The sequence below is a fragment of the Bombus fervidus genome, chromosome 5, assembly GCF_041682495.2.
Source record: "Bombus fervidus isolate BK054 chromosome 5, iyBomFerv1, whole genome shotgun sequence".
NCBI lineage: Eukaryota > Metazoa > Arthropoda > Insecta > Hymenoptera > Apidae > Bombus > Bombus fervidus.
The window spans coordinates 12,751,077-12,778,456 of record NC_091521.1 but is presented as its reverse complement, the minus strand read 5'-3'; the positions used below and the strand labels follow the sequence as shown (position 1 = coordinate 12,778,456).

The 27,380-nt window shown below is 31.9% G+C and overlaps 5 protein-coding genes and 1 long non-coding RNA gene across 12 annotated transcripts in view; 2 read left to right on the top strand and 4 right to left on the bottom strand.

The window, feature by feature from the left end:
* Positions 1-95: 95 nt before the first annotated feature.
* On the bottom strand, positions 96-5,460 carry LOC139987555 (uncharacterized). Of its 3 annotated transcripts, none has more exons than XM_072003931.1 (11): positions 5,309-5,460; positions 3,514-3,667; positions 3,397-3,444; positions 3,134-3,318; positions 2,940-3,060; positions 2,339-2,867; positions 2,062-2,267; positions 1,743-1,980; positions 676-892; positions 438-610; positions 96-349 (listed from the first exon to the last, which is right to left on the bottom strand). In XM_072003931.1, the coding sequence occupies exons 2-11, from the start codon at positions 3,645-3,647 to the stop codon at positions 251-253; spliced, it is 1,950 nt and encodes a 649-aa protein (XP_071860032.1). In that variant the 5' UTR covers positions 3,648-3,667; positions 5,309-5,460; the 3' UTR covers positions 96-250. The 3 variants fall into 3 exon arrangements, with proteins under 3 accessions (XP_071860032.1, XP_071860031.1, XP_071860033.1); XM_072003930.1 differs by lacking the exon at positions 5,309-5,460 and adding an exon at positions 4,219-4,950; XM_072003932.1 differs by lacking the exon at positions 5,309-5,460 and adding an exon at positions 4,281-4,950.
* A 187-nt stretch (positions 5,461-5,647) lies between these two features.
* On the bottom strand, positions 5,648-8,719 carry LOC139987378 (sodium channel protein Nach). The gene is made up of 5 exons (XM_072003552.1): positions 7,399-8,719; positions 7,069-7,261; positions 6,830-6,990; positions 6,604-6,753; positions 5,648-6,471 (listed from the first exon to the last, which is right to left on the bottom strand). Exons 1-5 carry the CDS (start codon positions 7,530-7,532, stop codon positions 5,790-5,792), a joined length of 1,320 nt encoding a protein of 439 aa, XP_071859653.1. The 5' UTR covers positions 7,533-8,719; the 3' UTR covers positions 5,648-5,789.
* A 1,887-nt stretch (positions 8,720-10,606) lies between these two features.
* The window catches only part of LOC139987558 (tyrosine-protein kinase transmembrane receptor Ror), a 36,361-nt gene continuing 19,587 nt past the window's right edge, over positions 10,607-27,380 (top strand). The window contains exons 1-9 of one of the 4 annotated variants that reach the window (XM_072003940.1): positions 10,607-12,519; positions 18,330-18,539; positions 19,175-19,263; positions 19,346-19,507; positions 20,430-20,592; positions 20,733-21,016; positions 21,107-21,280; positions 21,357-21,515; positions 21,848-22,166. In XM_072003940.1, the coding sequence (XP_071860041.1) occupies positions 12,462-12,519; positions 18,330-18,539; positions 19,175-19,263; positions 19,346-19,507; positions 20,430-20,592; positions 20,733-21,016; positions 21,107-21,280; positions 21,357-21,515; positions 21,848-22,150 (1,602 nt within the window). In that variant the 5' untranslated portion in view covers positions 10,607-12,461 and the 3' untranslated portion in view covers positions 22,151-22,166. Of the gene's footprint in view, positions 12,520-18,329; positions 18,540-19,174; positions 19,264-19,345; positions 19,508-20,429; positions 20,593-20,732; positions 21,017-21,106; positions 21,281-21,356; positions 21,516-21,847; positions 23,233-27,380 lie in introns of those variants that run through there. The other 3 variants (XM_072003941.1, XM_072003939.1, XM_072003942.1) reach the window with 3 other exon arrangements.
* Positions 14,145-17,579, bottom strand: LOC139987567 (uncharacterized). The gene is made up of 3 exons (XR_011799877.1): positions 17,122-17,579; positions 16,330-16,995; positions 14,145-14,727 (listed from the first exon to the last, which is right to left on the bottom strand). It is a non-coding gene; the product is annotated as an uncharacterized lncRNA (long non-coding RNA).
* LOC139987566 (heat shock factor protein 5) lies at positions 23,364-24,939 on the top strand. Its single transcript, XM_072003955.1, is given in 5 exon segments — positions 23,364-24,020; positions 24,478-24,577; positions 24,780-24,819; positions 24,821-24,907; positions 24,909-24,939. Coding segments are annotated over 5 exon segments (708 nt in total). The 5' UTR covers positions 23,364-23,570.
* LOC139987559 (GPN-loop GTPase 1) lies at positions 25,108-27,307 on the bottom strand. Of its 2 annotated transcripts, none has more exons than XM_072003943.1 (5): positions 27,052-27,307; positions 26,395-26,721; positions 25,964-26,328; positions 25,654-25,883; positions 25,108-25,526 (listed from the first exon to the last, which is right to left on the bottom strand). In XM_072003943.1, exons 2-5 carry the CDS (start codon positions 26,633-26,635, stop codon positions 25,178-25,180), a joined length of 1,185 nt encoding a protein of 394 aa, XP_071860044.1. In that variant the 5' UTR covers positions 26,636-26,721; positions 27,052-27,307; the 3' UTR covers positions 25,108-25,177. The 2 variants fall into 2 exon arrangements, with proteins under 2 accessions (XP_071860044.1, XP_071860045.1); XM_072003944.1 differs by lacking the exon at positions 27,052-27,307 and adding an exon at positions 26,793-26,993.

Here is a 27,380-nt window from a genome sequence, read left to right as displayed (position 1 = left end):
ACGTTAGTTGGCACTAATGAAATTAAATAAATAACTTAGGATACTGTCTGTCTTGCACTGTTTTGTTCTATACTTCATTTTATACCACATTTGAAATCATATAAATGGTAGTTTATATTATTTTTTCTACATTATGCTTGAGTTTAATATAACTCTAATCACAGCACCTTTATGATTTGTAGACTTTGTTGTGATGTTTTCTCCACTCCATTTTTAAATACATGTGTAACTTTCTTCAAACACTAACTGTTTAATCCTTACAATAACAGTATTTTCGTAAATGAAATAATGAATTTTCTACACATCTTGCCTGAGATCCATACATATTGATCCTACTAACATCTGAAATCTAAAATACAAATCTCAATATATTTTTATTTGTATATTTTTATTTTTTAATAGCTATATTGATTAATATAATTTAATTGCAAACTTACTTTGGTTGAAAAAGTGTTTTTCTTTATATCATAATTAATACTGACTTCAAATAAACCAAATCCTGGTTCTGTTTTTACTTTCAACTGATAAGTTTCAGTAGTTAATTTTGTTTTTGCACTAAAATCTCCCATGAAACCATCTTGATCTCCCGATTTGTAGAATTTCAGTAAATCTACAATTTTACACTTTAACAATAGCAGATCAACATAAGTAAGAATTATAAATTGTTTACAATACCTTTATTAGGTATAAGTTTAGCAGCCCACAATATCTCTTTTAATTTCAACTCTTCACATATATTACGATGATTTTTTGTATAAACATTAAGAAATTGGACAAAATACTTGGCTGCAGCAATCACATTATCATCATCAATCGAAATTTCTTGCCAACTCAGGCATGCACACCAATGTGGTTCTATAAATGCATCTGCACACGTTCTCTCTAATGGTATCTGCATCGTTATACAATATGATTATTTATCAATTTGTAACATTTATTGTAAGTTTATATAATTATTTAAAAAACATTAAATTAGGAAATTAAAGCAGTGACAATTCTGTTTTGTTTTTCTTTCTCAATTTGGTATAATGTAAAGATATATAATAGTATAATTTAAAAAAAAAATGAATAAATATAAAGTATTAGGTTAATTTATCAAATACCTAGTGCAAATTTTTTTCTCTGGGAGCTATTCCTTTTTGAACTTTCTTTACTCATAATACCTGATGAATAGGGGTAAAATGTAATGATTTTGAGTTTAGGAATCCATTGATTCAAAAGTTATGCGTTTTTAAAGTTTGGTTCTCTTAATGTACTATATAGTTTACTTTAACCACGCACAAAAGCACGTATATGTTGAAATATTTTCGGTATTTCTTTTATCTCTTGGCAGCAGTTTTCGATTCGTTTTTGTACACTAAACATCTCATAACTCTAAAGATAATACTTTTTCGGCCCATGTTTACTGAGATCTTTTAGCACCTTGTACAGTCTTACCAATACTAATTTACTCTATCTATTTAATCTATCTACAACTTTTCTACTTTCACGAGATAGTATCTAGTTACGTCGTCATAGTATATATCAACAAAGAAGAACGTTCTGTATATCTAACAGGAATAAGACGAAAAAAGCCATACAGAATTTTGCAACCTTTTACATATAATAGCTTTTGAACGGGAAAATTTTTAAACTTAAAATTACTTTAAGGTATTACTTATGATTTAAGATATTACTTTCAGTAAGTATAGATTCTGATCAAAAAATATGAGATCACATAATAGAGTTCATATAATACCCACCTTATCAAATAAACTAATGGCTCTTTGCTGACGATCTCCAATTTTTGGTATTTCAAAATTCAATATGCTTTCTAATGTTTTGTGAACGTCAAACGGTGTCGTTAAATAATGTGTATTATGTAAAAAATTGGCATAAGCTTCTGGATAAACTCTTTTAAACCAAGGAGGAAAAGCAAATGAAAAAAATGGTAATCTTTCCTCTTGTTTACCTTGCAGAGTATTACGAATTTCTGCAAACCTTTAAAATGAAATTTACAACATTAGTTTTTTTTAGATGTACGATCCTATACAACAATTAAATTTTTCATATCACTCAAACCTATGTCCATGATCACTCATCATTATCAATACTGTATTATTTAAATGACCAAATTCATTTAAGTTCTTTAACCAATTATGTAAATCTTCATCTACTACACCTATGTCATTATAAGAATCATGTGAAAGTTCTCCATGAAAACCAAATAGAAATTTTGGTTGATGTTTGTAAACATCAAAAATTTCTTTAATATAATTCAGCATTACCTAAAAGAATACTAATGATGTATAGTTCAGTAATTGTAATATAATAAATATTAATGAGAATTCAAACATACCATATGTCTAGGTATACTTCCAATGCAATATTTGTTGTAGTATCTAAAATATGGTGCAGCAGCTAAATAGAATGTTCTCATATAATGATCAGTTGGTTGTTTCTTAAAACCTTTTAGACGATATGTGAAAGTTCCAATATGATGGACATCCTCCATGAATCCTGTTATATAACCATTTTCTTTGTACTGATTCCATATCATTGGATATACATCAACATAGTTTGCCTTTAGTCCCATGCGTTTTCTAGTATCTGGAAGTTCAAGTTCAATCTTTCCAGTAAGTATAGGAATAAGAGCTTGTGGTGTTCCATCACCTACTATATTGTATCCTTCTAGTATTAAAGCTCCTAAGTATTCTTTTAAATAACGATATGTTTTTGGTAATTTGCGTATAAATGTATTTCTGGATAAAGAATCAAAACCAAACATAAGTACATTTAGTTTAAGGGCCTTGTTTGCAACATATTCCCATTTACTTTTCTTATTTACTTCAGGATCATCCTTCACTCCAGCCATAATACTGTGCCATCTAAAAGATTGTGTAAAGTATAAATTTAACTAATTTGTCAATTGACTATTTTTCTTAATATGTTCTTCTTACTTATTTCCATCTTTTGATTCACACTTAATATCAACAAAATCACTATGTTTGAGAACATAGGAATCTTCAGATTCAACAGCAGGTTGGAACAATACATTGTAATCATCATCCCTAAGAATTTCTGTGAACAAATGAAATAACTATGTCTAGTATGTTTAATATGAACATATGTCATTCGATTTCATAAAACTAACCACTGAAAGAGCAAATTATGGATCCATGTCTTTTCTTTGCTCTGCTGCTAATAATTAATCTTGAACCATGGAGAATAACCCAATTTTCTGGTGTACATTGCAAAGGTGGAACATCGTGAATAAATTTGGTAATTTCTGGATTAGAAACATTTAATTGAGGTAATTTGCAAGCCACAACTCCTTCCCTGAAAACATATAGATCTCTTTGCATTTTTATATTTAAAATAAAATTATTCTAATAAAATTATATATATTATATGTACCCAACATAAGATTGTTCAGATTCCTTAATTAACTGAGATATGTGTATTCTGGAATAACACAAATTACAATTAAAGATGATATATTCTTATATTTTAAGGAATTAAATGATTGCTTACAGTTTATCGAGATTTGACAAATCATTGTCACTAAATCCCAGTTCTGAACGAAAAACTTGTACAACACAAAACAGCAGTAAGACAAATAGAGCTGTTATTGTGAAACGACGAAGATAACATGACATAATCCTCATCTTTATTTAGTATATCATATCTGGAAAACAAAATGTATATTTTTATCTTATATTCTACATATGAATATTCTAACTTTTGGAAATATTTCAGGGTAATAAATTTCTTTAAAATTTAATGTAGTTTTCAAAAATACTGTAATCAATACTGTGATTAATAAATAAAAACATTTGTTTATGTACAGTCACAAAAATTTATTATAGATATTAATAATTAGCATTAGAATTAGACATCAACTTAAATAATAAAAAGTCAAATAAAAGAAAAAGAAAAATCAATTCAAAAAGAAACATGCCAGTTAAACAAAACTTTCTACATATAATTTTAAATTTGTTAATTTTGAATTAAATTAATAGGCGTCATTATTATGTAGCGCCTATTAAACTATTTCCTTTGTGCAGAACATTGTATATAGTTCCTTACTAAATCTAATCCTTACTAAATTTACAAATTAAAATTCAAGTCCTTTTTTCTTGTTATAAGGTACATTACAATTATTATATATTACTACATTATGGCTGAAAAGTTTCTTTTAAAAAATTAACTGGCAAGTTTCTGTTAGCATAAACGTACGTGAAAATCGACAATCCAGCAACTGGATAAGTGACTTTCTATATAATGACAATACTTATTATGTTCGCAGCGTAAACGTAAACCCAATCGATTTTTTCTTAAAAGGAACCGTCGAATTAGAGAGAAACTTTGAGATTTAATGTATAAGTAATTATGTAATGTATTGAGATTTTTTCAATAAGCTTTTTTTCCTGTTACTTCCACTAATATTATAGTAGTGACAAGCATAAAATGAGCACATTAAAAACATTTAAAAACTTGATGTTTCTTAAAGTTTGTTTTTCCTTTTTCTGCTCATTCATTTGCCTTGTTTCAAAATTATCTCCTATTTTATCACACCGAAACGTTGCAACAGCGAAAACACGTTGTCGGGTATTGACATATTCCTCTCACAAAACTGTAGATAGAAATGACTTTGATTCCAAGCTAAAGCTGCCACTGTGCAGGTTATTTAAGGGAAATGCGCATTAAAACTGCATCTCGTATATTGCAGAATCCACAAATGCAAAGAGAGGGAAAGAAAGAAATTGAATGCTTTCACCACCCGTCCATCATTATTCTTGCCACATGATTATTATTGATTAAGAACGGAAGGATTTCAATTGTTCGACTTTAATTTTGATAATCTTTTTTAAAATGATAGCATAGAGATAATAAAAATAATATATATGAAATATTAAGCAAAGGTATTTGATAATTTTAAAAATATAATAAATTAAAATTACGTACTTAGTAATGTACTTACTATGAGCAATAAGAAGCTAATATAAGAATGAATCCGTATGCACGCTGTTATCACCCTAAGTAAATACTTTCTGATAATATTTATCGATATAAATATATGAGTATTCGGTTATCGAAACAGAAGATAGACAAAATTGATGTGAAATGTATTACTTAACGTATTACTTAAATGTCACTCAGCACTTCGTTGATTCCTTGTTTAGCTCAATATATTATTAATTATTTCCAAAGTATGCTGTGTGATCTAGTTAAAAAACTGTGTATTTTGAGAATTCCTATCACTTCATTGTCTAATAATTTAATATATTCTCTCGACAAAAGAAGTAACAATTAGGTAAAAATATACCTGTGAACAATGCGAAGCTGAAAAGAGTTGGTAAGAATTCCGTATAGATTCAACACAATTATGAAGATAAACACTCGTATCAGCCGGAGGCGTGCCGAAAATATCACATGTACCAACAAAACATCGCAACGCGCAACGATGAACGATAAAGAACGGTGCCAGCCTTTCTCTGTGCCATCCCGTTAGGCATTTAGTAATATAGCTCTTACCAACTCCGCTATATTTACGATACAAGTAAGAATTTGAAAGACTGTATTATTTACGCGCGCTTCTAATTACCGATGCGGATCGTAGTGCGTCTGCGCGAAAGCATTGAATAAATACGGAATTGCGATAAGGATCTTGCGACTTTAAAAGGATTAACAGCGCGGGAATGATAACAGTATTCAACAAGGGTCAAATCGTTGACTTGTACCTCGTCTGTGATAATAAATTATAATTTATATCGTTAAACAAAACAATGCAAACCTTATAAAAGGAGTTAATCGATATACAAATAATATTTTTGATTAGTATCTGTTTTTTGTGGAATTTTTTCCACAACATGAACAGTCATGATATTGTACTGTTCCCGAGATGATTGAATTACAGCTCCACAGTAAGTTCTAAGAGTAAAATAATATCCAATTTCGATAGATACAAATAAAGAATATCCTAGAAAGAGACCTGCAATACCACCAAACGATACAAGTAAATCTAAATAACCAAATCGTACTTCTCTCTTGTAGAGAGCTGTCGGCCATTTTCTCAACATAATTCGATTCGTATTTTTAGGAGAATTTTGTATTTGCGTTACGCTATATGACGCATGGTCGCAAGATAGCCAACAGCTACATCGAGTTATATCGATGTTAACGTCATTGAAACAGGAATACTTTGAAAGTGGGCATTCTGTTTTACCATCGAAAGATAGAAACCATGGTAAACACTTACAATATTTAAATATCTTATCGATCAAACATTTCATTTCACAATCATTAAAATTGACAAAATTTATATCTTGCTTAGTATAACATTTACGTTGTCGAAGAGACAAATAACGAATATCGGGAGTTGTATACGTTATATGAACAATAAATTCAATATCTATAGGGAAATGTGCTTTTACTAGGGCTCTTTCACCTGGACTTGGACTCGTAACATTTTGTTGCGTATAGTAAACTCTGCAAATTAAGATCTTAATTCAATGATATATTCAAAACCTTGTAATAGAAGTATTACCGATTATATGTCTTTTATGGTAAAAGAATTATTTAAAGAAAGACTTTATTTGTAAAAAATAGATACATATTTACCTTAAAGGAAAACTTGAACTGAACATCCTAAATTCAAAACTCCTTAAATGATCAAGAATTTTAAGTGGCTCTAAATATTTAGATTTACAGCAAATACCCACAGCCGTATGTACTTTTATAAATAGCGCGTTACATGATATATTTATTCCCCTAAGTTTTATAATGAGTCATATAAAATATTGTTTCAATTTTCTGTTTGTAACTGAGATTAAAAAATTATATTTACTTGTATACGCAGTCACTAATTAAAAGATCGCAATCAGGTCCCATTGCTTCAAAAGTTTTACGAAAATTGTTTTTGTTTTTGTAAGTAAGAGGGAACGATTTTACATCGAGACGTTTTCCAAAAATCCAATCGTACAATTTTTCGTATATATATATTTCATCCTATATACAAAACGTAATCTTATGAAAATAAAGTTATGAGAAAATGAGTAATTTTATGAGAATAACAGCTACGTTTACCTCAGGTATATCCGAATGATTCAAATGAAACCAGTCGAAGCAAACAAAGATTTGAGGAAATTCAATATTAATATTTTCTGTCATTATATCTAATCCGGTTATAGTTGGCTCTGTTTGAAATTTACCTAAGATGATTATGATTATAGCTATGATCGCTAATAGCGATGCAAATGTCAAGAGAAACCATGTTAATCTACGAATAAGTCAATTAAAAATTAGATAATAATATAATAAAGATAGAGAGAGAGAGAGAGAGATACTTTTAAACCGTTAAATAAGTTATTTATTTTATACAATTAATTGCAAATAATTGCTGAATTATAAAATTACCTTTCCCATTTAGGTCGTGTGGAATCCACAAAATATGGAACACCATGCAACGTGTTTTCCAAAAGATATTCTCTTGATCGGAATTTCAAACTGGAATGTAATTCCTTCCATGAAGGATTGTACTTGTATTTCATTTTAAACTAAGCCTGGCACCGTATACTTCTGCAGATATATTATTACTAATAGCAAATAAGCTGAACAACAAGATCAAATCGAGCGTTTTTTGAGTCGCATGTCCACTTTAGATCTATATTATGCATATTATGCACGTAACACGATTTATTTATCAGGTTGATCAAGTAAAAGGGAACAAAATAGAATTATAGATTAATGTGTTACAAGGCAAAGCAGTAACGCTATTTAAATATTCCTTTATAATAAAGCGTACCACTTTTAACTGATCAGTGCTGTTCGTTTAATTATTATATCGGTTAAAAATTTTCTAATGAAAATTATTGATCTTAAACGATAAAGAAACAGAGCTAAGAAGTGAAAAATATCTTACGTTGTTCGCCGAAAGAAACAAAAGAAAACAACATTTATTATTCTCTTTCTTTCTAGAACGAAAAACGATTACCAACAGGAAACTATCGATAACTATGCGTTTATTCGAAGTATTGTCTTTCGAATATACGTTTTTCCAGTTGCATCTCGTCATTTAAGAATCGGCCATCGTCTGTGGAAACACAAACAGTCCTCATCTTCGTGCCAGCTTCTTTATTATTTTAGACCACCCCCTCTTACGACCACCATCTGCATGCATACCGACGTTGTTCCGGTCTTCATACCCAGGAAAATCGACGATCGTCGAGTTAAAGCGGGTGTAAACTACCCTCTTGATGTCTTCCTCGGATCCGATTTCGCTCACAGGGTCCTCCTCTCTCTTAATGCGAAAATTCATCGTGCCCCATCATCAAGCGCACGAACGTTTGTTTTTCTAACTTAAAACACATGTTTACGCATCCGAATATTATTCCTCGTGTCTCCTTGCGTAGATAAATAAAGAAATTAACTGAAATATCAAACAGACAAGAATGTTTCAAGCGAAATGAAATATCATCGAAGCGACATCAAGGTTTATCTTAAAAAAGAAAAAACCCAAGAACTGAGGAATTGTATGACGATTACAGTCGTCAGGAGTCGCAGTAATAATAAAAAAAAATGTCTGAAACTTGAAAGAAACGAAGAAAAAGAGAAAGAAAAATGAACGATCCCCTTTGTTAGGGGGCCGCTTGACGCACTGGCGAGAAAATACTTCGGAGAAAAAGAAGCGGCGCTATTCTTGCGTCCAGGTGTGAGCCTGTAACGCCAGTGTAAATATACAACACTTACGCCATTCCGACGGAGCCTCTTCGAAAACTATTAACGTATCCTCCTATTGCGGCTTTGCCGACCATTCTTCCGTTCCGACCCATTTCTCTTTCTACTGGACCATGTTTTCGTCCCTTCGGAACATTAAGTGGCACGTGTTAAAGAACTTAATCAGGTAGCCATCAACGTTAAACAGCCACCGACTCGATCATCGTTCACTTACCGTCCATGAAAGATTACTGTCATTCGCGAATAGTATTTTACCTTAGTCGAGGGTGGATATGATATTTATGCTGTCAGGCACATATGGCGTATGCCAAAACACGAGATCACGGTGACTATAGATCGAGGACGTTTGTGGAACTGTACATTTTTGTGGAAAACATTATTTACATGTTATTGTTTATAGACTTGTTTATCATCAGATTGTTTATTGTTAATATTACGTCCAATTAAATCAACGTAAATAGAGCGTTATGCTCTTATTTGCCATTCTCTTTTTATTTATGTATATGATGTCATTTAATGTCCTACAATCGTAGGATTAACATACAATAATTAAAAAGTGGGATCACGTTATCTGCAGATTACAAGATTTGTCGTAATTTTAATTCTGATCTTCAAAATCCTTAGCGCAATTTATGCATGTTAATTGTATCAGGATAAAATTAATTACATTGCGATAGTGCGTCAAATATTCTACATACGAATAATCTACAGTTGTCCTCAATTTTCGATGGTTGTAGACGCGACGTTACGATAGAAGAAGATTGATTGTCACAGAATTTATGATTTTATTATTAACATATTATATTCTATTTGCACTAATATACATACACATGACTGCGTTGCAAATCATGTCGATGAACTTTTCCTAATTGGTGACTGTTTCCCTAGTTGATCATTGTTCCTTGGGATATTAAATTGATTAGATTTCGTAGCTTTTCATAGGTCTGACAGTCGACGTTGCTTGAAGAGAAAGAGAAACCGATTAACATTTACTGCGCGTTAGTAACGATAGTAGTGACTGACTAAACTATAATAATCGATTAAATAAGCTTCTGGAACAACGGAATATATGATTTTCGGGAAGCTTATTTAATCGCTAGAAAACCTTATACGTCGCAGTGGCTTTCGTCTTTTTATAAAAAATACGGAAAAATAATAAGGATTATTTATTCAAAAGGTAAGTAAAATAAAATAATAAAACTGATACAAAATTATAAAGAAAAATATCATAGAATATAAGATGACGTTCGAACCTAACGAAGGTGTAATTTTTATCGCTGAAAATTAATTGAACCGCAGGCATAAATTACTGTTATTTCAAGGAATCTCAATTTCTTCTACTCAAATTGAAACATTTCTGCAAAACTAATTTCTAGTTTCCGATTGGAAAGTTTATATTGAAATGTTGGTGATGTTTTGTTCCTCGATTTACGTAACACTTTCGACGCAAAACGACATAAAACAAGACGAAAAGCTAATTTTTATGTACGGACGATTAATCGAGATTACACAAACGCAAGTATCCATGGAAGAGTTGTGTGGTCGTGACTCGGGTTGACTTGTTTATCGCGATCAGGAGCTGAAAAGTCAAGTTATTCACGAACAGCAAGCCAAGAGTGGGGAAAGTGGCGCCCAGTTGGACACCAGTGTATCAAACCGATCGCGATATACACTTGGTTAATTATTAGTGGCGCAATATGCAAGCATACGTCTGTGCAAATCACTCTCTACTTTCTTGATCGTTGGTTTTCTCTGTTCGTTTTTCTTTTTCATCTTATTCGAAGATCACATCCTTAATATTAATGGTGATTGATAATCTCGTTGTAATGCAAACCGCTACCAAACGACATTAAATATTCACGTAAGCTATCATTCATAAGAATCTGAACTCTTTCATCGATTTCATGGTTGTATACAAATGCCATTAGAACGTAAATGATAAATCGTAAATTTAAATCGTTCGTTAAAAATCACGATGAAATTATTTCTGAGTCCAAATAAATAAGTTTTGATAAATTGATAACTTAGTATAGTTTACAAGTCATAGTACAAGTAGTAAATATGTAAAACGAGTTTTGTTCGTGATAGATAAGTAAAAGAGCTTGCTCATTTTAATTGCTTGACCTTCGTTCGGAATGCAGATTACTAAAATTCTGACCTATAAGAAAAATGTTTAGCTATAGCCACAATTATTAGGGTTATTTGCTGAGAATCGACATCGCTGTGCCTAGCAAACTAACGTGACAAAATCTACTGAAAATAAAAGATCGCATTAATCGTTATTAGAGTATCGCTTTGACAAAAGTTGATAAGAATCGTTTTGATTGTGTTTCCTTTGATCGAGAGGTTTAGCAGTAAAACAATGTACTTAAGCACATTTTTCATAAATATACAGAATCCTTACTCGTACAACAAACATAATTTGAAAGTATACAGATTTTTGTATCAGAAGCTAACACCCACGATCTCTCCAAATTAATGATACCTTTTTCTTGTACCGCTCTGCCTACGAGCCACCCATTCCTTCCATCGTTCCAATCAAAATACAGGAATCTATAACGTAGATTCCATCGCACTACGGAAGCCGCCACGAAAATATTAAGTCGTCCCATAAGTTCCGCCTTGTTCTGTCGAACCTATGGAACGACCTAATACTATTAAAAACGAAGGTGGAGTCGTAAGTTGGCACGTGTCAGAGATTAAAGCGCAACAAGAGGCTCTACCCTTAAGTCGGCTGAAAAAGCGACGAGATTACGAGGAACCGTCGCTTCTGTCTATCCGATAGCGTAGGTCGAACCTCGCTGATGATGAACCACGCTCGTCCCTCGCGTAAATCCTTGGTAGCTCTTCGGGATGCATGTGGGTGCCACGAACAGACGATCCGACCTTTGTATGTGTGACCGCGTTTCCTTGTGTGTACGCCAATGCGAGGGAGTTCTCGAAGGCGGTCTTTAGTCGGTCTTTAGTTTCGAGTAAGCATCCGTCGAAGATAGAGGACCCTCCTCGATTTATCCTAGCGACGGGTTTCCTCTTCCGGCTTAACTCTTTGGTCTCTCGATCCTTGTCTCTCGATCCTTGCCATTCGGACCGCGTTTCTCTCTTTACCCTTGCTTGGACCCTCCTATCGATCTCCTCTAATTGCTACTCATGCGATCAAAATTTATTCATGCCACTATACGACTTAATTGCCAATTCTCTGGCAACGTTAGAGCTTCGATAAATTTTGTACGAGAATCGTATCGTACAGTGGGTTTCTTCGATCGTTTGGAAAAAGAAAGAGCGTTTGTGTTACAATTGGTTGGTTGCTTCGAAATATCAAATTAAATTGGAAATTGAAAACAAGTTACCTAATTAGTGGAATACATAGATACACAAAGGAGCTGTTTGTTCGTGCTTTGATTTTTGAAGGAACGAACTCATGAAAATTCTAGCACACGTGCGGTCCAATCAGTGCGATGAACGCTTGAAAAGCAAAATTGTGTTACGTACGGTTTTGTGACTGTTCTTTTTACGATGTGAACAAATTACCGTCGTGTATCTTTGTTTTGCTCTTGTTGAGTCGAATTTTTAATGGCTGGTTTGATGATCAGAAACTTAGAGTTTGACGATGGATCATGAGAAAACGCGAACGTTAAAGTGCCGACGGTAATTAACGAAGGAGTGGAAGTTTTATTAGTGCGAAACGAGAGTTTTCTTTTGAAAAGCAGGGGTGGTTTCCTGCCATTTTGGTTCCTGCACCCGCGATGGAGCGGCGAAGAATGCCAAGAAGAAGAGGCCTTTCCTCTGCGGAAATTCGAGCCGGTGAGTTTATTATTTGTCACTGATTTTTACGTATACTGTTATCTAAAAAATATTAAAATTTGAATAGCGAAAAGTACTTAATCAACGCAGATTCTAAAATTGTTCATAGTAAAATTGAATTATATACATAGCACGTGTAGGTTTTATTACATTAGAATTAGTTTTAACAATGAAAAATTTGCGATTATTTTAACGTAATATATTTCTTAGATAAAATAGAACAACTCATCACATTTACTTGCTACATTTTACTGTATCGTTTATGCGTAACGATCATATAAATTTGTATTTTTATCTCTTCAAGAGCTAGTCTTACCTCTTTTCTTCTAAACCAATAAATAATATTGCACATTACGCGTCAAATTGATATTTAGCAACTTTTTAGATAAAACTTTGATGTATCTACGTTTCAAAATTTAATGTATTCCCTATCATTGTCGAAATACAATCCGAAATAATATTACAAAACACTTTTTAGTTTATTTTACAAAATCGTTATAAATAATGTAACGTAATGCCGTCGTACATGTTTACTACGTTAATGGAACAAAAAAAAAAAAAAAAAAGGAAGACGAATATACTCTGTAACAGACTATACATTGCGCAAATAAGATAATTTCTTGTATTATCGTGATTAAATACAAAAGTAGTCATCAAAAGATTAGAAGATTGAAACAAGGGACAAAATTTTAGCTTTATAAACGTAATTTGTATTTTCTTCGAATAATTAACGTAATTGACTAATAAATAACTACTTATTGTTAATAATTAGTTACTTGCGTCTACCATGCTTGCTACAAGCAATAGCTATAAAGCAACTAAAATTCTGATTTATCAAGGGTTAGCTGCAATCGGTACGATCTAATAATAATCTTCAAAAGTGTCTGCACGATCTGAACTTCGTGAAGGTTCATTTAAAATGAATAAAATTTAAATTATGCCTTGCCGTTACAAGAATCGTGGCCATTAATCTGATGAATCGAGAAACAGGCCCGCGTTGTGTGGCGTTTTGTTAAAAAGATCACGAAAAATGAGACGAGTAAAGATGAAACACGTATTCATCCAATGTGGGAATATAACGTTCAGATAATTGTTACAAACACGATAAGCGAGAATATAAATCGTTATAAATTAAAAACACCAGAAATTCCTTGGATGATTAACCGTTATGACCGTTAATCGATATTTGTTTCAAAACATTTGGACAGAATAGGAAAAGTAAATAAAGAAAGTATTTACCGAACGAATGACAATATTCAACACTTTCGTAATCTTTTTTAGTTCGAACTATCTTCTCTCGTCACTTATTATCGCATCACACAATCATTTCTTCCTGAATACTTTATAGTTTTCTAAGTCTTGGGGAAAGGAACGTCATTGCTTGTCAGCCTTTTATTTTCTTACGATATTTTCCTTGTTATTCTCTATTTCATTCTTAAATATTAAACATTAAATATGATATTCTTTTTAATATAATTCTCTATTACCCATTACATTGACAAAATTACCAATCGTATATTTACGTGAAAAATGTAGAGATATATCTCGATTAAATAGAACGTAAATGTATTTATTCTCTACCAACCTAATGTTCATACCTTTGAAAGGTAAACTTAGGTGCTACAGTTATGTACGAAGGCATCAATTTGAGCACTATAGATAATTATTACTAAGGAACAAGCACTGCTCTGGTTACTTTTCACGAGTTCATTTAACTCAATTCTACTTTGCGTATCCTCGTTATTTTAAAATATGGAAACTGTCTTTGTAAATGTAATTTATTCCACTAAATCTGCACATATTATTGAAAGTTACGAGTTAAGAATTTATATTAAGAATTAAGAAGTTAAAAATTTTTATATTCAATTCTATTTGATAAAAAAAAAAAAAAAAAAAAACAGAACTATGCAGAAATTCCTGTAAGCGTATACTCCATAAATACGTTAGAAACAAGATAGGTTCAAGTACGAGTCAAAATGTCGAGAAGATAAAGCCGGTTAGTCGTATCTTTATTGGAACAAATGTCAACTGGTCCAGAGAAATGGAAAAAGCGTACATAAAAACTAACCCTATACTTCTTCCTTCAACTTATCTTTAATATCGACATATTCGACCTTCCGATAACGCTAACCCAAGATGATAACCACGTGCGCAGCATCCAAATGCTCGAGTAACAATGAAGAAGCTTTTCTAGTAGCTGCACGAAATCTAAACAAACATAGAATTTTTTTATATTAATTTCATGATATTTATATTACCACGAACAAGTGTTTAGTATTAATATATTCGCGTCGGGAGACGTGAATCGACGTCTAGTGTTTTTCAAGCGTTGCCGACGGCGGATGAAAAACGACGTTTTTTATTTTTTCAAGAGTCGCCAGATTTCCATTTACATATTTACCTCGAAACATTTTACGGGAGACGACGCGCGCGGCATCATATCGACGTCAAAGTGTTAAAGGAAAGTTTAAACTCTGTGAATAATGTTGGAAATTAAATAGCTTAATGAAAATTTCGCTGAATATTCTCTAATATACTAATCTTAATATACTAAATTACATATTATTTACTCGTAACACAACTTAGATTCTAACAAAGTAAAATGCATCCTTAAGGTAACATAGGAATTGTAAGATAGAAATTTCCATAGCGAGTAGAATAATTTCCATGCTCTTTTCCATTTAGGAAACAATAGCGTCTGATTTAGAGAAAACATCTCAGGTAGCAACTAGATCCAAAACAATATCTATCGTATTAGATAAAAGGAGACTTTGTCGAGTAGTGAGCCCATTGTTCGCTTGGCATTGTATTGCGAACAGATAATACTGATGAATGATGACATGGACGACGAAAAGGAAAGCGGTTTGCTCATCGTCATGTTAATCCTCTGAGTCTGTCGTAACTCATCTCGTTATATTTTTTAAATTTTGCACGAATGTTTCTGAGTGGACACGTTGTGGCACATGGACAAACTCATAAACATTAGAAGGAAATTCTACGAAATTGGAATTGTATGAAAATTCCAAACGATATTTCCTTCCCTATAAAATTTCTCGAATTCTCAATAATTTAATTTTAGTTAATATATTAAAACAATCGTATCAATTTTATATTATACAACACGTTAAACGAGTCCAATTTACTTGTCTCACTTTTATATTTTTTAGGAAACTTGATAACCGAGCTACATTCATCGATTCCTTGAGTATATCGCGAACAAACCCATTTTATGACAGACGATTCGGTTTGCGAACGTTTCGGGGGATAAACCACCCGCACACATAATGCCTCTATTGTAATCTCTGGCCTAAACCTCAGATTTGCAAATAAACATGACTGGATATGTATATCTACGTTGAATGCTCCTCAGTTTCCAAAAGCAGCGAAACCATAGTGAAAATTGTAGTAGCACAAAACAAATCGCAGTTCCTAACAAATAATCGTCTACCCATTGTTTACGCAATTGGAAAGGAATGCGAAGAGATATAAAAAGGTTTATAAAGTTTGCAATTTTCTCGATCTTCGACTTCGTCGACTTTTTAATCATTCGTGTTTTACTTAAAGAACTAACATTGAGCTTCAGAAACGAAAATATTTATCAAAGGAATTTTGTAGATATATTCACGTATTAATTTATGTTCATATTGTTATAAATTAACTGAATTCTTTTATGTTTGAATATCGCTCCTCCACATATCAAAAGAGTAATAACGTAAAAATTAAATGAGACCTCAGACACGCGATACAGAAGCAAGACAGTTTCAAAATACTTATACAACTAGTAATTATTTAACATAGTTGGAGGCGGACCTGATATAAAAATGGTGGTAAGGATGATTCCCTCGCAACTTTGCGTCGAAGTATGCACGATATCGCGGGTCATTCGTTCACCCATCGACAGCTTCCACGTAGCACGAGTAACGACAAAGTGCATAGGTCATCAATGATGTAGGTAATATCATATAGTTGAAAGGCTAAACAATATTTCTGTTCGTCGAAATAAAAGTAATCGTTCGATTTCGAACTTGGAAATTCTATATCTACAAACGACTTACGCATTTCCGCGTGTCTGTCCGATAAACAGACGTCTCTTACATTTCGTGGAATTGCAGCTTACTGGGACGCTCATTGTCAGTTGCGTTAATTTCTAATCTATATTACTCGCAGTTGAACTTCCATCGTATTTTTTCCTTTAGAATTTATCGTACGATTTGTAAAGGAAAATATAACGGCAACAAAGCAAATAGATCTTTTATACGTGTCAGAGAAATTCAAATTTAGGGAATAATTTTTCTTTCTTAGTTATTTACAGTTCGTCGTAATATTTTCGAGGAAACTTCGAACTTAAATTGAACGACTTAACGATATTATTAAAATCACATTGTTAATAAATTTTCAATCAAATCGGATGACCACTAGGCTACAAACAACATGAAAATGATCTTCTAAATGTCCTCGTACTCGCCTATATACCAACTACACAAAATTAAGTAAAAACATTGAAATTAAAAATATTTTCAAGTAAAATAACTATACGTCGATAAATGGCGTCTTTAAAAAGATATCTTTAGACGTTATCGTACAGAGAAATAAAGTACTTACATTGAGCTTGAACAATTTCGATAGAATTCGATATTTTCAAAAATACTTGACATAAAAATTCTCAAACGATTCAAGTGAACGTGCGTAGGCAAGTGGCTCTAAAATGTCCCTAGACATAAAGTAACTACATATCAATTGCTGTAATTGGTCAAGTCCATCCGCGAGGAGAACACTACGGTCTGTTTCGACGCAACGTCTCATACATCTGATTTACCCTAAGTGAGCCGTCATTTTTCTGGAAAATTAAAATGTAGGAACATTTTGTAGAAATCGAGCGATCTCGTAAATACGGCAATTCTCGTAGAGATGCATAGGAAGGGAAGGAATACGGGGCGATAATAGGTACACATAGCGAGACTCGTTGTCGGAGAGCGCTGACCGCAGAGATAACGCTTTGACCCGTTACAAGCTTCAAGCACGAAATGAATGCCTTCACTGTCTCTTCCAAGTCGGACCCAATCCAAATATGTAGCCCTTTTTCTTACCAGCTCGCCCTTTATTAACCGTTACCACCGTTCTCCTGTAAATTCGACTGCTCTACCTTAAACCGCCAACTACTTCGGCGCTTTTGATACGAGTCGAGTGTGCCGACTCCTGGCTTTCTTCGTGTTCTTTCTTAGAAGCTTTACAGCTTCAAACTCACTTTGGAACAAGATTCGTATCAATTTGAAATTAACACGAAGTAATTAAAAGAGCAACATATTGGTACCAATACTTTTTTTAAACATCTTGCATAGGTTTTAAGGGAAACATAAATTGTTGAAACATAGTTATGCTATTAGTTGCGTTTCTATCCCATACAGGCTTTAACCCTTCTACTCCTACTGATTTTGGGCTATATCATATAATTTCTTTAAAGAGTTGCAAAAGTATTTTAGAAGTGGAAATCTTTGCCTTAATATATTATAATAGGAATTGGAATAGAATCAAAGTACAGTAGCGTTTCATAGAAAACCAAAAGTGCGTTCTAATACATTTCTTTGTTTTGTTCATCGCTCGACCTAATCATAGCTGGACGAGAGTTAATTAACATTCTTTCGTCTCATAACACACGGTAACACATTCGATAATCCTCAACTTTTCACGATGTACACTCATTCTCAGATATTTCGTTCAAGGAATAAAGCTATTTTTATGTACTCGTAAACTCACTGAGTACTGCTACTGTAAACTGACAAAATTGCGATAACGTGTAAATATTGTTTCAGAACTATCAGCAACCACCGAGTCCACACAACAATCGGAAGTAATACTGCCTATCAACGGGAATGCCGTGATCACGGGATGCAAAGACCGGCCCCAAATTTGTGGAAAGGAAGCAGCTTGTCGTAGCTTCACAGACAATACGTCGAAGTGCGTTTGTCCTCACGACTTGTCACCACCTACGACGGACTTAAAGTGTCCAAATCGCCTAATAGGTCAGAGTCAAGTAGCATCTCTTCATATTTTTCTTTAAGTAACATTTTTACTTCGATACATTTCTTTAATCTTTTAGCAAGTCGATCTTTATATACTTATACCGCAATATACTTTAGAAAATACACGCGAACACGTGTACAGTATGGAAAATGATGCATGAAACTATTCGTCCCTGAACGTTTACGACCTAAAGTGGGAAAAGATGTTAAAGCGTGCTGTTTCTAAAAAAAGATCAGAGTCACCTTGACTTTCCTCTATGGAATTATATTTTTCTTTCTTAATCTTGTTAGAGAAGTTAAAATAAAGCATTCCAGTTTGAATTCTAAACCAAATTTATATCTATTACTTCCGTCCCGACGTTAAAGCGACCTTATGCGCAAATTACTTTTCTTAAGAAAGAAATCTGAATTTTGTTATCTCGTTTGAAAGGATTGTATTTGTTAAAACGCTTGTTTAAATTTCGCTCGTTACGAGTTATTTTTCATCGAATTAATTTTCTTGCAACAAAAGATTTTGTACGTGTAAACGAAGGTGACTTCATCCTTTAAGTAAAAAAAAAAATAGGTTTATCAACTTTTGACAAATTCTAAAGAAACGATCTTTCTACAAATATCATTTCCATTACTTTTTCTAGTTCCCCTAACACCTCGACCTATACCCAATATAATACCCCCAAATGGTAATTCTACCAACAGCACGACCGCACTTCCGGAAGCTGAACAGGTAATTACTCCAAATTACTGACTCAATTATTATTCGTCAACCTTTAAAAATTCGTACAATCGTCTGCAAACATAGTTTGTAGTATTTTCATACTGTTCAACAGGTAGAGCGAGCGAGACAAAGGGTACCTGAAATAGTAGGAATCGCCATAGCTTTCATCGCGGTATTAGCAATATTGTTGAGTATAGTCTATTGCGTGAGGAAACGGAGTTATAACGTGAAGTCACAGAGGAATTCCCTGGATGTACGTCAAACAAATAATAATATTGCAGTGTCTCCTAAAAACTAACGTAACATTTAAAACACTGTTATTTAAAACGTTGGATAACAGAATATTCTCGGTTGGTTCAAAAAAAGTTTTGATATCTAATGTAATATTATATCTTGAGTACAATAAATACAATGATATTGAGTACAATAACATTTTTGAGTATATTAATATATTTCCTGGAGAGTCATACAATAACTCCATATATTTTTTAATTTGGAAGGAAATATAATGATAAAATATTTTTATACCGAGATCATCGGTTTTTTTCTCTAAGAGCAAATACTTTAGAAATAATACTTAAATGCTCCATTTTATTAATACATATTTTTACATTATTGTTTATTTCCCTTTTCTTCTGCGTTTGAAATATTCGAAACATTTGATTTTAGACATTCAAAGAATATTAATAGCGTTTAAAGATAAGGATATAAAGTACAATACTTTTAATTAACATAACTGATTGTTTGACCACATTTCATTAAATGCAATCTTATACAAGCTTATCTTAATGTACAGAGAAATAAGCTAATGAAACTTAATAACGACTGATTGGAACACTCTTAATTATCTTCATTATATTGAATTTACACCTTAAAAACGGGCAAGGAAAAACATAATTTCTCATCACGGTTTTAATTATAATTTCCTCCATATATCGGTACAGTTGTATTTATTGTTAATAAAAATAATAACACGAATAACAAACGGATCACATCGAAATAATTATAAACTCAGAACAGATTGGATTTTTAATTTGACATAACTTTCTTTAATTCCTAATGTATGCTAATGACAAAATTAACTTCTCTCCTATTAGATTTGCAAATGACTTGTAAAAAATATTTGACTGGTTAAAAAATTGTTATGAAAATATGCTTGCATATGTTCTCTTCAGGGAACACCGATGAATCTGAAAAAGGGATTGCTGCTAGCGAATAAGTACACACCTAATCCACAGTATTTCAGTTGCGCCTCGCCAGAAGTGCCGATTCTGCAACGTGAATCTCTTGTATTTTTAGAAGATATCGGCGAGGGTTGTTTTGGCAAAGTGTATAAAGGTTTTTATCATTTTCATATTTCAAAATATCGTGCAAGATATATATATATTATCAAAGCATCGTGAGAACGTCTTGTAATTTATTTTTCACGAATATTATAGTAATAATTAACGTACTAACGAAGATTTAATTTTTCATAGGAGAATCATGTGTCGGAGACTCGAAAGAGATCGTTGCGATAAAAGTTTTAAAAGAAAGTGCCTCCCGCGAAGCGGAGGAAGATTTTATGCGAGAAGTCGACATTATGTCCACGTTTGGACACAGAAATATTTTATCATTGAAAGGTGTAGTACTTCGGGAAGGTAATAACAGCCCGTGGATGGTTTTCGAATACATGCCTTACGGAGATCTAGCTGAAGTTTTGCGATCGAATTCTCGACAATTTAGTAGGTCGACGAAACCCGGCCTGCAACCCTTAACTCAGGTAAATCTTATTAAAAAGACTGACCTTCTTCATTGTATCGAAGTTCTTTTCTCCTTATTTTCATCGACTCTATACCATTACTTGTTTCAGGAGTCTTTACATTGGATAACGATTCAAATTGCAGCTGGTATGACTTATTTATCCGGTCAAAGATTCGTCCATCGAGATTTAGCGTGCAGAAACTGTCTGGTTGGTTCTGATCTCGTTGTTAAGATAGCAGATTTTGGAATGTCCCGGGATGTGTATACTTGCGATTACTATAAGGTAATAAAAATATACTTTATATAATTTACTATATCTTCAATGATTTATTAAAATAGGAATTTTTTATTCTCCTTAGATAGGAGGCTCCAGACTTCTACCGGTTCGCTGGATGTCACCAGAAAGCGTAATGTACGGACGTTTCACGCTGGAAAGTGACGTATGGAGTTTTGGGGTGGTTCTATGGGAAGTCTACTCTTTTGGCAAGCAGCCATATTACGGACATAATAACGAAGAAGTAAGTAAAACTATTTTATCAATTGCTAGACTAAATAACAGTTTATTGAATATTTATCGTACAAAAAGTACCTGAATTTACAAAATCATAAAAAATTTGCAATGCAGATTTTTCATTCGTTCATGGACGTTACCTTATACCTGTCGCGCCATTGCTCTTTCTTACTACTTGTTTGCTACTGCACCACTTATAAGTAGTTTTAGACCTTCAAGTTTAAGGCTAAATGCAATTTAACGCGAAGAGACTCGAACTTAAGCGACACGATATAACATTCCCTTCTTATTTTCCTACAATTTCTACGATCTACCACATTTTATTAAATATTCGTCCAGGTAGTGAAGTTAATTTTCCAAGGAATAATGCTTATACCTCCGGAAGGATGTCCGCCATTCGTTTGCCAGCTAATGCGAGAATGCTGGAAAACGGATCCTAAGGACAGAATCAAATTTTCGGAGATATTAGAAAGACTGGAGAAAGCTAAAGGTAAATCCATTCAACAAGACACATTGCCGAGGCCACCTCAAGGGCCGGTCACTATTCGTACGCCAGACGTGTTGGATCCTGATGGCTATTTATTGCCAGCACCGACTAAACCACACGAATATTTACAAACTTTACCAGCTTTGTCTGATTGACAAGAGATTTAACAAAGTACTTTGTTAAATAATAAATAATTTATAAATTTCAATCAAAAATGCTAACTGAAAAAGAATGTCTGAAGCTCATTGTAATACTCTTGAAAGCCATCGCTTATTTTATAACTGTTCCTATTGCAGTTTCAGAAACTTGATTCCTTTTATTCAATCGTACAAAAAAAGATAATTCTACAAGTTTTTAAAACTAATATTCTTTAAACTTTGTATAAATACCATACCAGTAAAAACATCGGTAAGCGTGATTAGTTAAAATATGATCCTTCAGTCCGAAACAATTCACTCTGATGAAAACTAGGATAAAAATAATAAGAGGAAGATGCATTCATTGCTGAACAATTTGATGTACATATACATCCAATACTCTTTTAGGTAGATATGTATAGTTTTCTGAGACGACATGCAAGAATTTGAATTTGAATTTGAATTTGCAAAAAATAGTCTTTTACGTCTATTTTTTATTTTTATGAATATGAACCATGGCCCTTTGTATTAACTTTTCCCTTTCGATATTTGTCTTTTATAGCGTCCGGATTGAAAGACTGATATAAATCGATTTTGAGAATACTACTAAATACATTTCTCTTTATCTTGATAGATGAGATCGATGGATATTCGTTTCAATAAAAATTGTTAAAAACGAAAATGATAAGATACGAAGAATATTATCACTTACGATGTTATTTAATTTTTCGTACCTTTTATACCTATACTTTTTTATTGTATGTAATCAAGAAATACCAATGATATCAGGGAAATTGTGAAAGTTCGATATGCCGAACCTTCATTGTCCAGGAAATAGTATTAATATTTTGTAATGTTAGGGAACTGTAACATACTTTTAATAATTTATTATTAATTACGATTACGATAATTATTTACGCGCTCGTATATCTAATTTCTTTTCTAACCTCACATCTCATCTACATATTTGATAATTTTGCGTTGCGATTTGTATAAAATGTTGTAGTATCGTGTAAAGAGACACGAATAAGAGACATTTTAAATATATTGTTGTTTTTAGTGTACGAATCATTGTATTAAATCATAATGTTTTTATTAAATTCTATAGTGTACATTTATTAATTAAAATATAAGTACTATAACCTATTTCACTTAGTATGTGGAACAAACACTACACACTACAAACTATAGCATTCAAATAATTACTTCTTCTATGATGTATTTAAAAATTGTGCTTTTTTTAATATTTCAAGCTCACGCCGAAAGATTAAAATAGTTCAGACGATTCCAAAAGAAGAAATATTGTTGCTGTGATACGATAGTATTTTGTTTGCAAAAGATAATCGATCGGATTCGAGAAAGAGAAGAGAGAGATTTGCAGTGTTTAGTTTCGTTCTGCGTTCTATAGACGACTATAAACGCTACTTTCGAATCGAACATGTACGACGATTGCATATTCCTTTCATTGCGATTTCCGCAAAAATTATGGCGTATAGTGAACGAATGCAAAAGTGGTGCCATTCGTTGGAGCCTTAATGGTAATACAATTCTTCTTGATTACAAGAAATTTCAAGAACAGTATCTCGACGCGGGTAATTCCATCTTCAAAACGAAAAACATTACGAGCTTTATTAGGCAGCTAAATCTGTACGGCTTCCGGAAAGTGACGTCACATAATAGAGATCCAATTTGTAATTCTCACAATCCGGACGTTCATGAATTTTTGCATGAAAATTTTCGTACTGGAAGGCCCGATCTCTTGTCAAGAGTATACAGGAAAACTGCCGGAAAAATGAGACACTGTCGACGACTTAATGCAAAATGTGCCGCGGAACAGAATTTTTTAAGCAAGGACTCCGATCACGTATCGCGTTTACACATGTGCCGGGTAAATAAAAATTGGAAATACTTTGTTTTTCTTGATAAATTAAATTAATTGAAAAATGATTCTTCTTCTTTTTTTTCTTCAGTGACGAAAATAATATTGTCATCGACTAGCTTTTCTTATAAAATCCTGTATAAATTACATATAAAAAGCATGACCCTTTATACAATTTTTTTGTAAAATGTTTCTTTCAAGTTTGAAATTCAAATACATGTGCATATTCTATATCCTATCCTAAATCCTCTTAGAAATTTTATGTCTAAGATATACCTATTTAATAAGATTTTATTAAAAATTGAAACTTGTGTAATTTTCTTTAAATAAATTAATTTAAAAATCATCATTTTGAAAGAAGATATTTTAATCAACTACCCTGAAATCTTGGCTATATTCAACAGAAAAAATTACAAAAAATTGTAATTGTAGTTTTTGTATTTCACAAGATTTTGATTATTTCCAGTTGGCGTTAACGAAAGCGCTAGAACAAATATCGCGAGAATACCAGCAAAAGCAAAATCGTATATTAAAAGATGAAAATACTTTAAATTCCCCTGAAAAAGGTAGTGTAATCTAAGTCTTTATGAATCAAACATATTTATTTATTTATTTCATTGTTTGTATATTTATTTAATTGCTCCGCGGCTCATTTGAAAACATCCTTAAATTTAGTAGTATTGAAAAATATCATTAAAAGAAATTTGTTAATCAGTATAAAATACAGAATTTCTATTAAAAATTAATCTTAACATAATAAAATTTCAGTATTGAATAGTTTATATACGCCACAAAACCATGAACCCACTTATAGATTGGATTACAAAAAATTCGGTACCAATTTCTTCAAAAAAGGATAACTCAAATGACACACAACTTGCTCCCAGTGTTTATGTTGTGGACAAATTTTTCTAAAACTATTAGTTAAATATCCTATGAAAAATATATTATTTTATACGTCATTTCTGCATTATCAGTATTATTATAATATTTAAGTATTCTTAGGACAATTGCCATTTAGAAAATAAATATTATGTAAAATAACATTTTCCATTAAATATGTAATTATAAAATGTAAAGTTCAAAATATAATATCTTTATATTAAACGTACAACTTATTTGTTAATAACAAAATTTATTTTTTAATACAAACATTTCTTTTTAGGCTATGTATCACTACTTATTGTAGGTTGATCAGTTATATGTTTCTTTTGTTGCATTTTATGTCTATTTAAAAAACTTTTGAAGGACTCTGCTTCCTTTCTTTCTTCTTCATCTTCTTCGTCTTCTTCATTTTTAAATGAATTTTCCTCACCATCTTCGTCTTCACTTGATTCATTACCAGCGTGTTTTAAATATATATCTGAAATTTCTCTTCCGCTATTAACTGTTGTTATTAATGGCATACTTTCTCCTGTAACTTCCCGAGTTGCTTTTTCAAGTTGTTCTTTTTTTGCCTTTTGTCGCTGAGCATCTCGTTTAATCTTCATTCTCTGCCAAGCTTTCTTATATTCTCTTTAACGGAAAATTTATTTTTTACATTTCATAACATTTTGTATAAATATACAAAAATAAATAAAATAAATGTAAAATATAAATATATATTTTGTATAAATACTATTGATATATGAACTTCATTTACCTTTCATATTCTTCTTCTGCATCTTTAATAAGTTCAAGAAACTTAGTAATACCAGCTCCTGTTGCAGCAGAAACTCCACAACTACGTAAATTACTATAAAATTCATCAAGTGTAAGAGCCATACTACGTGTTAAGTTACTAATATAACTCGTTTCTGAATCCAAAGCTTCCTGGAATGCTTCAAAATCTTGCATCCAGTCTACCGCATAACTATGTTCGATAATATCGATCTTAAAACATATATACATAGAATTATATCATTAGATTAATTATTAGATAACACAATAATATTATGTACTTTAACAATTACCTTATTCATAGCAACAATAAATGGTAATTTAGTTTTATAAAGTATAGAACATGCATAAAGCATGTTAGACATAAACGTTACGGGATTAACGCTTCTTACAGTATCTAATATATATACTATAATTGTTGGAAATTCAGATGCTAAAGCTTCTGTTATGATTGTCCCACTTGCTGACCATGTAAAAACTTCTATTTGCCCAGGAGTATCCAAAATTACATATTCATGCTCTTTGCCTCCTTTTTTAATAAGTTCTATAACTTGATCAAATTTTGTAGAAAAAAGATTTAAGGCAGTAACAATACCACCATTTGGTCCTAAACTATACTGTTTCATCACTTCCTTATAATTAACAGTATCTCTAACATCTAAAGCATAAAGAATTTATTAAAACATATTTGTAATGAAAAAACAATAATAATACAATATATTACCTATGTTAGCAGGATAAGAAACTTCTCTACATGCAGGATCTAAATTTATTACATAAGGTTTTCCTGTTTTGTATAATACTGAAACAAGTCTTTGTACAAATGTGGTTTTGCCAGACCCAGCCATTCCAAGAATGATGATACATGTTGGCTTCTTCTCCTTTTTACTTATTTGAGCAGATACATCAGGTTGGGTAGAAATATTTCCATTAGTAGATTCAGAAATATCCATAGATTCAGACATATTGAACTCTGTAAATATTTTTTAAAACTTATTATTGAATAATTAAAGAATATATAATCTACATATTTATACTGTATCAAATTAATCTAAAAGAAATCATTTCAATAATTCGTATTTGATAACCTAACTGAAATTTTTTAAACACAATGTAACTCACATATTAATTTTTACACTAATATAAATTACAAGTGAATTATAAAGTTTTTCTAATAAACTTTTTAACCATAACTCAATGTATGAAAGAAGTTTATTCCTTCAGAATATCTTACTCTGTTAAGAACAAACATAAACTGAGTTAAGTCTTTATGCACGTATGATGATAGAATGTCAACTACGTTTTGTCCTACCGTTCTATGCAAAATGCGCACGCGTATGTGCAAATACCATTTTCATGAAAATAAGCAAAGATGATTTACAGATACTTTACATAGGTTGTGGTAATCACATACTTAGTGATATTATACATCGGGACATAATTCGTAGATTTCAAAGCGATTTGAAATTCTTAGCAAAACGAAATATAAATAAAATTCAAAAAATATGTTAAATAATACTTGAAACTTTAAGAATGGATTGTAACATTTTATTATTAAATGTTGAATATAACATAATATTGCCTTACTAATTAGGAATGCGAGTGGAGACTAAATCTTGTTAATTAACAGGGAGTTTCCACGGTATGATTGGCAGCACTGGCTTTAAATCAACAGCAGAATCATCCTGTATAATAACATAATATGATATA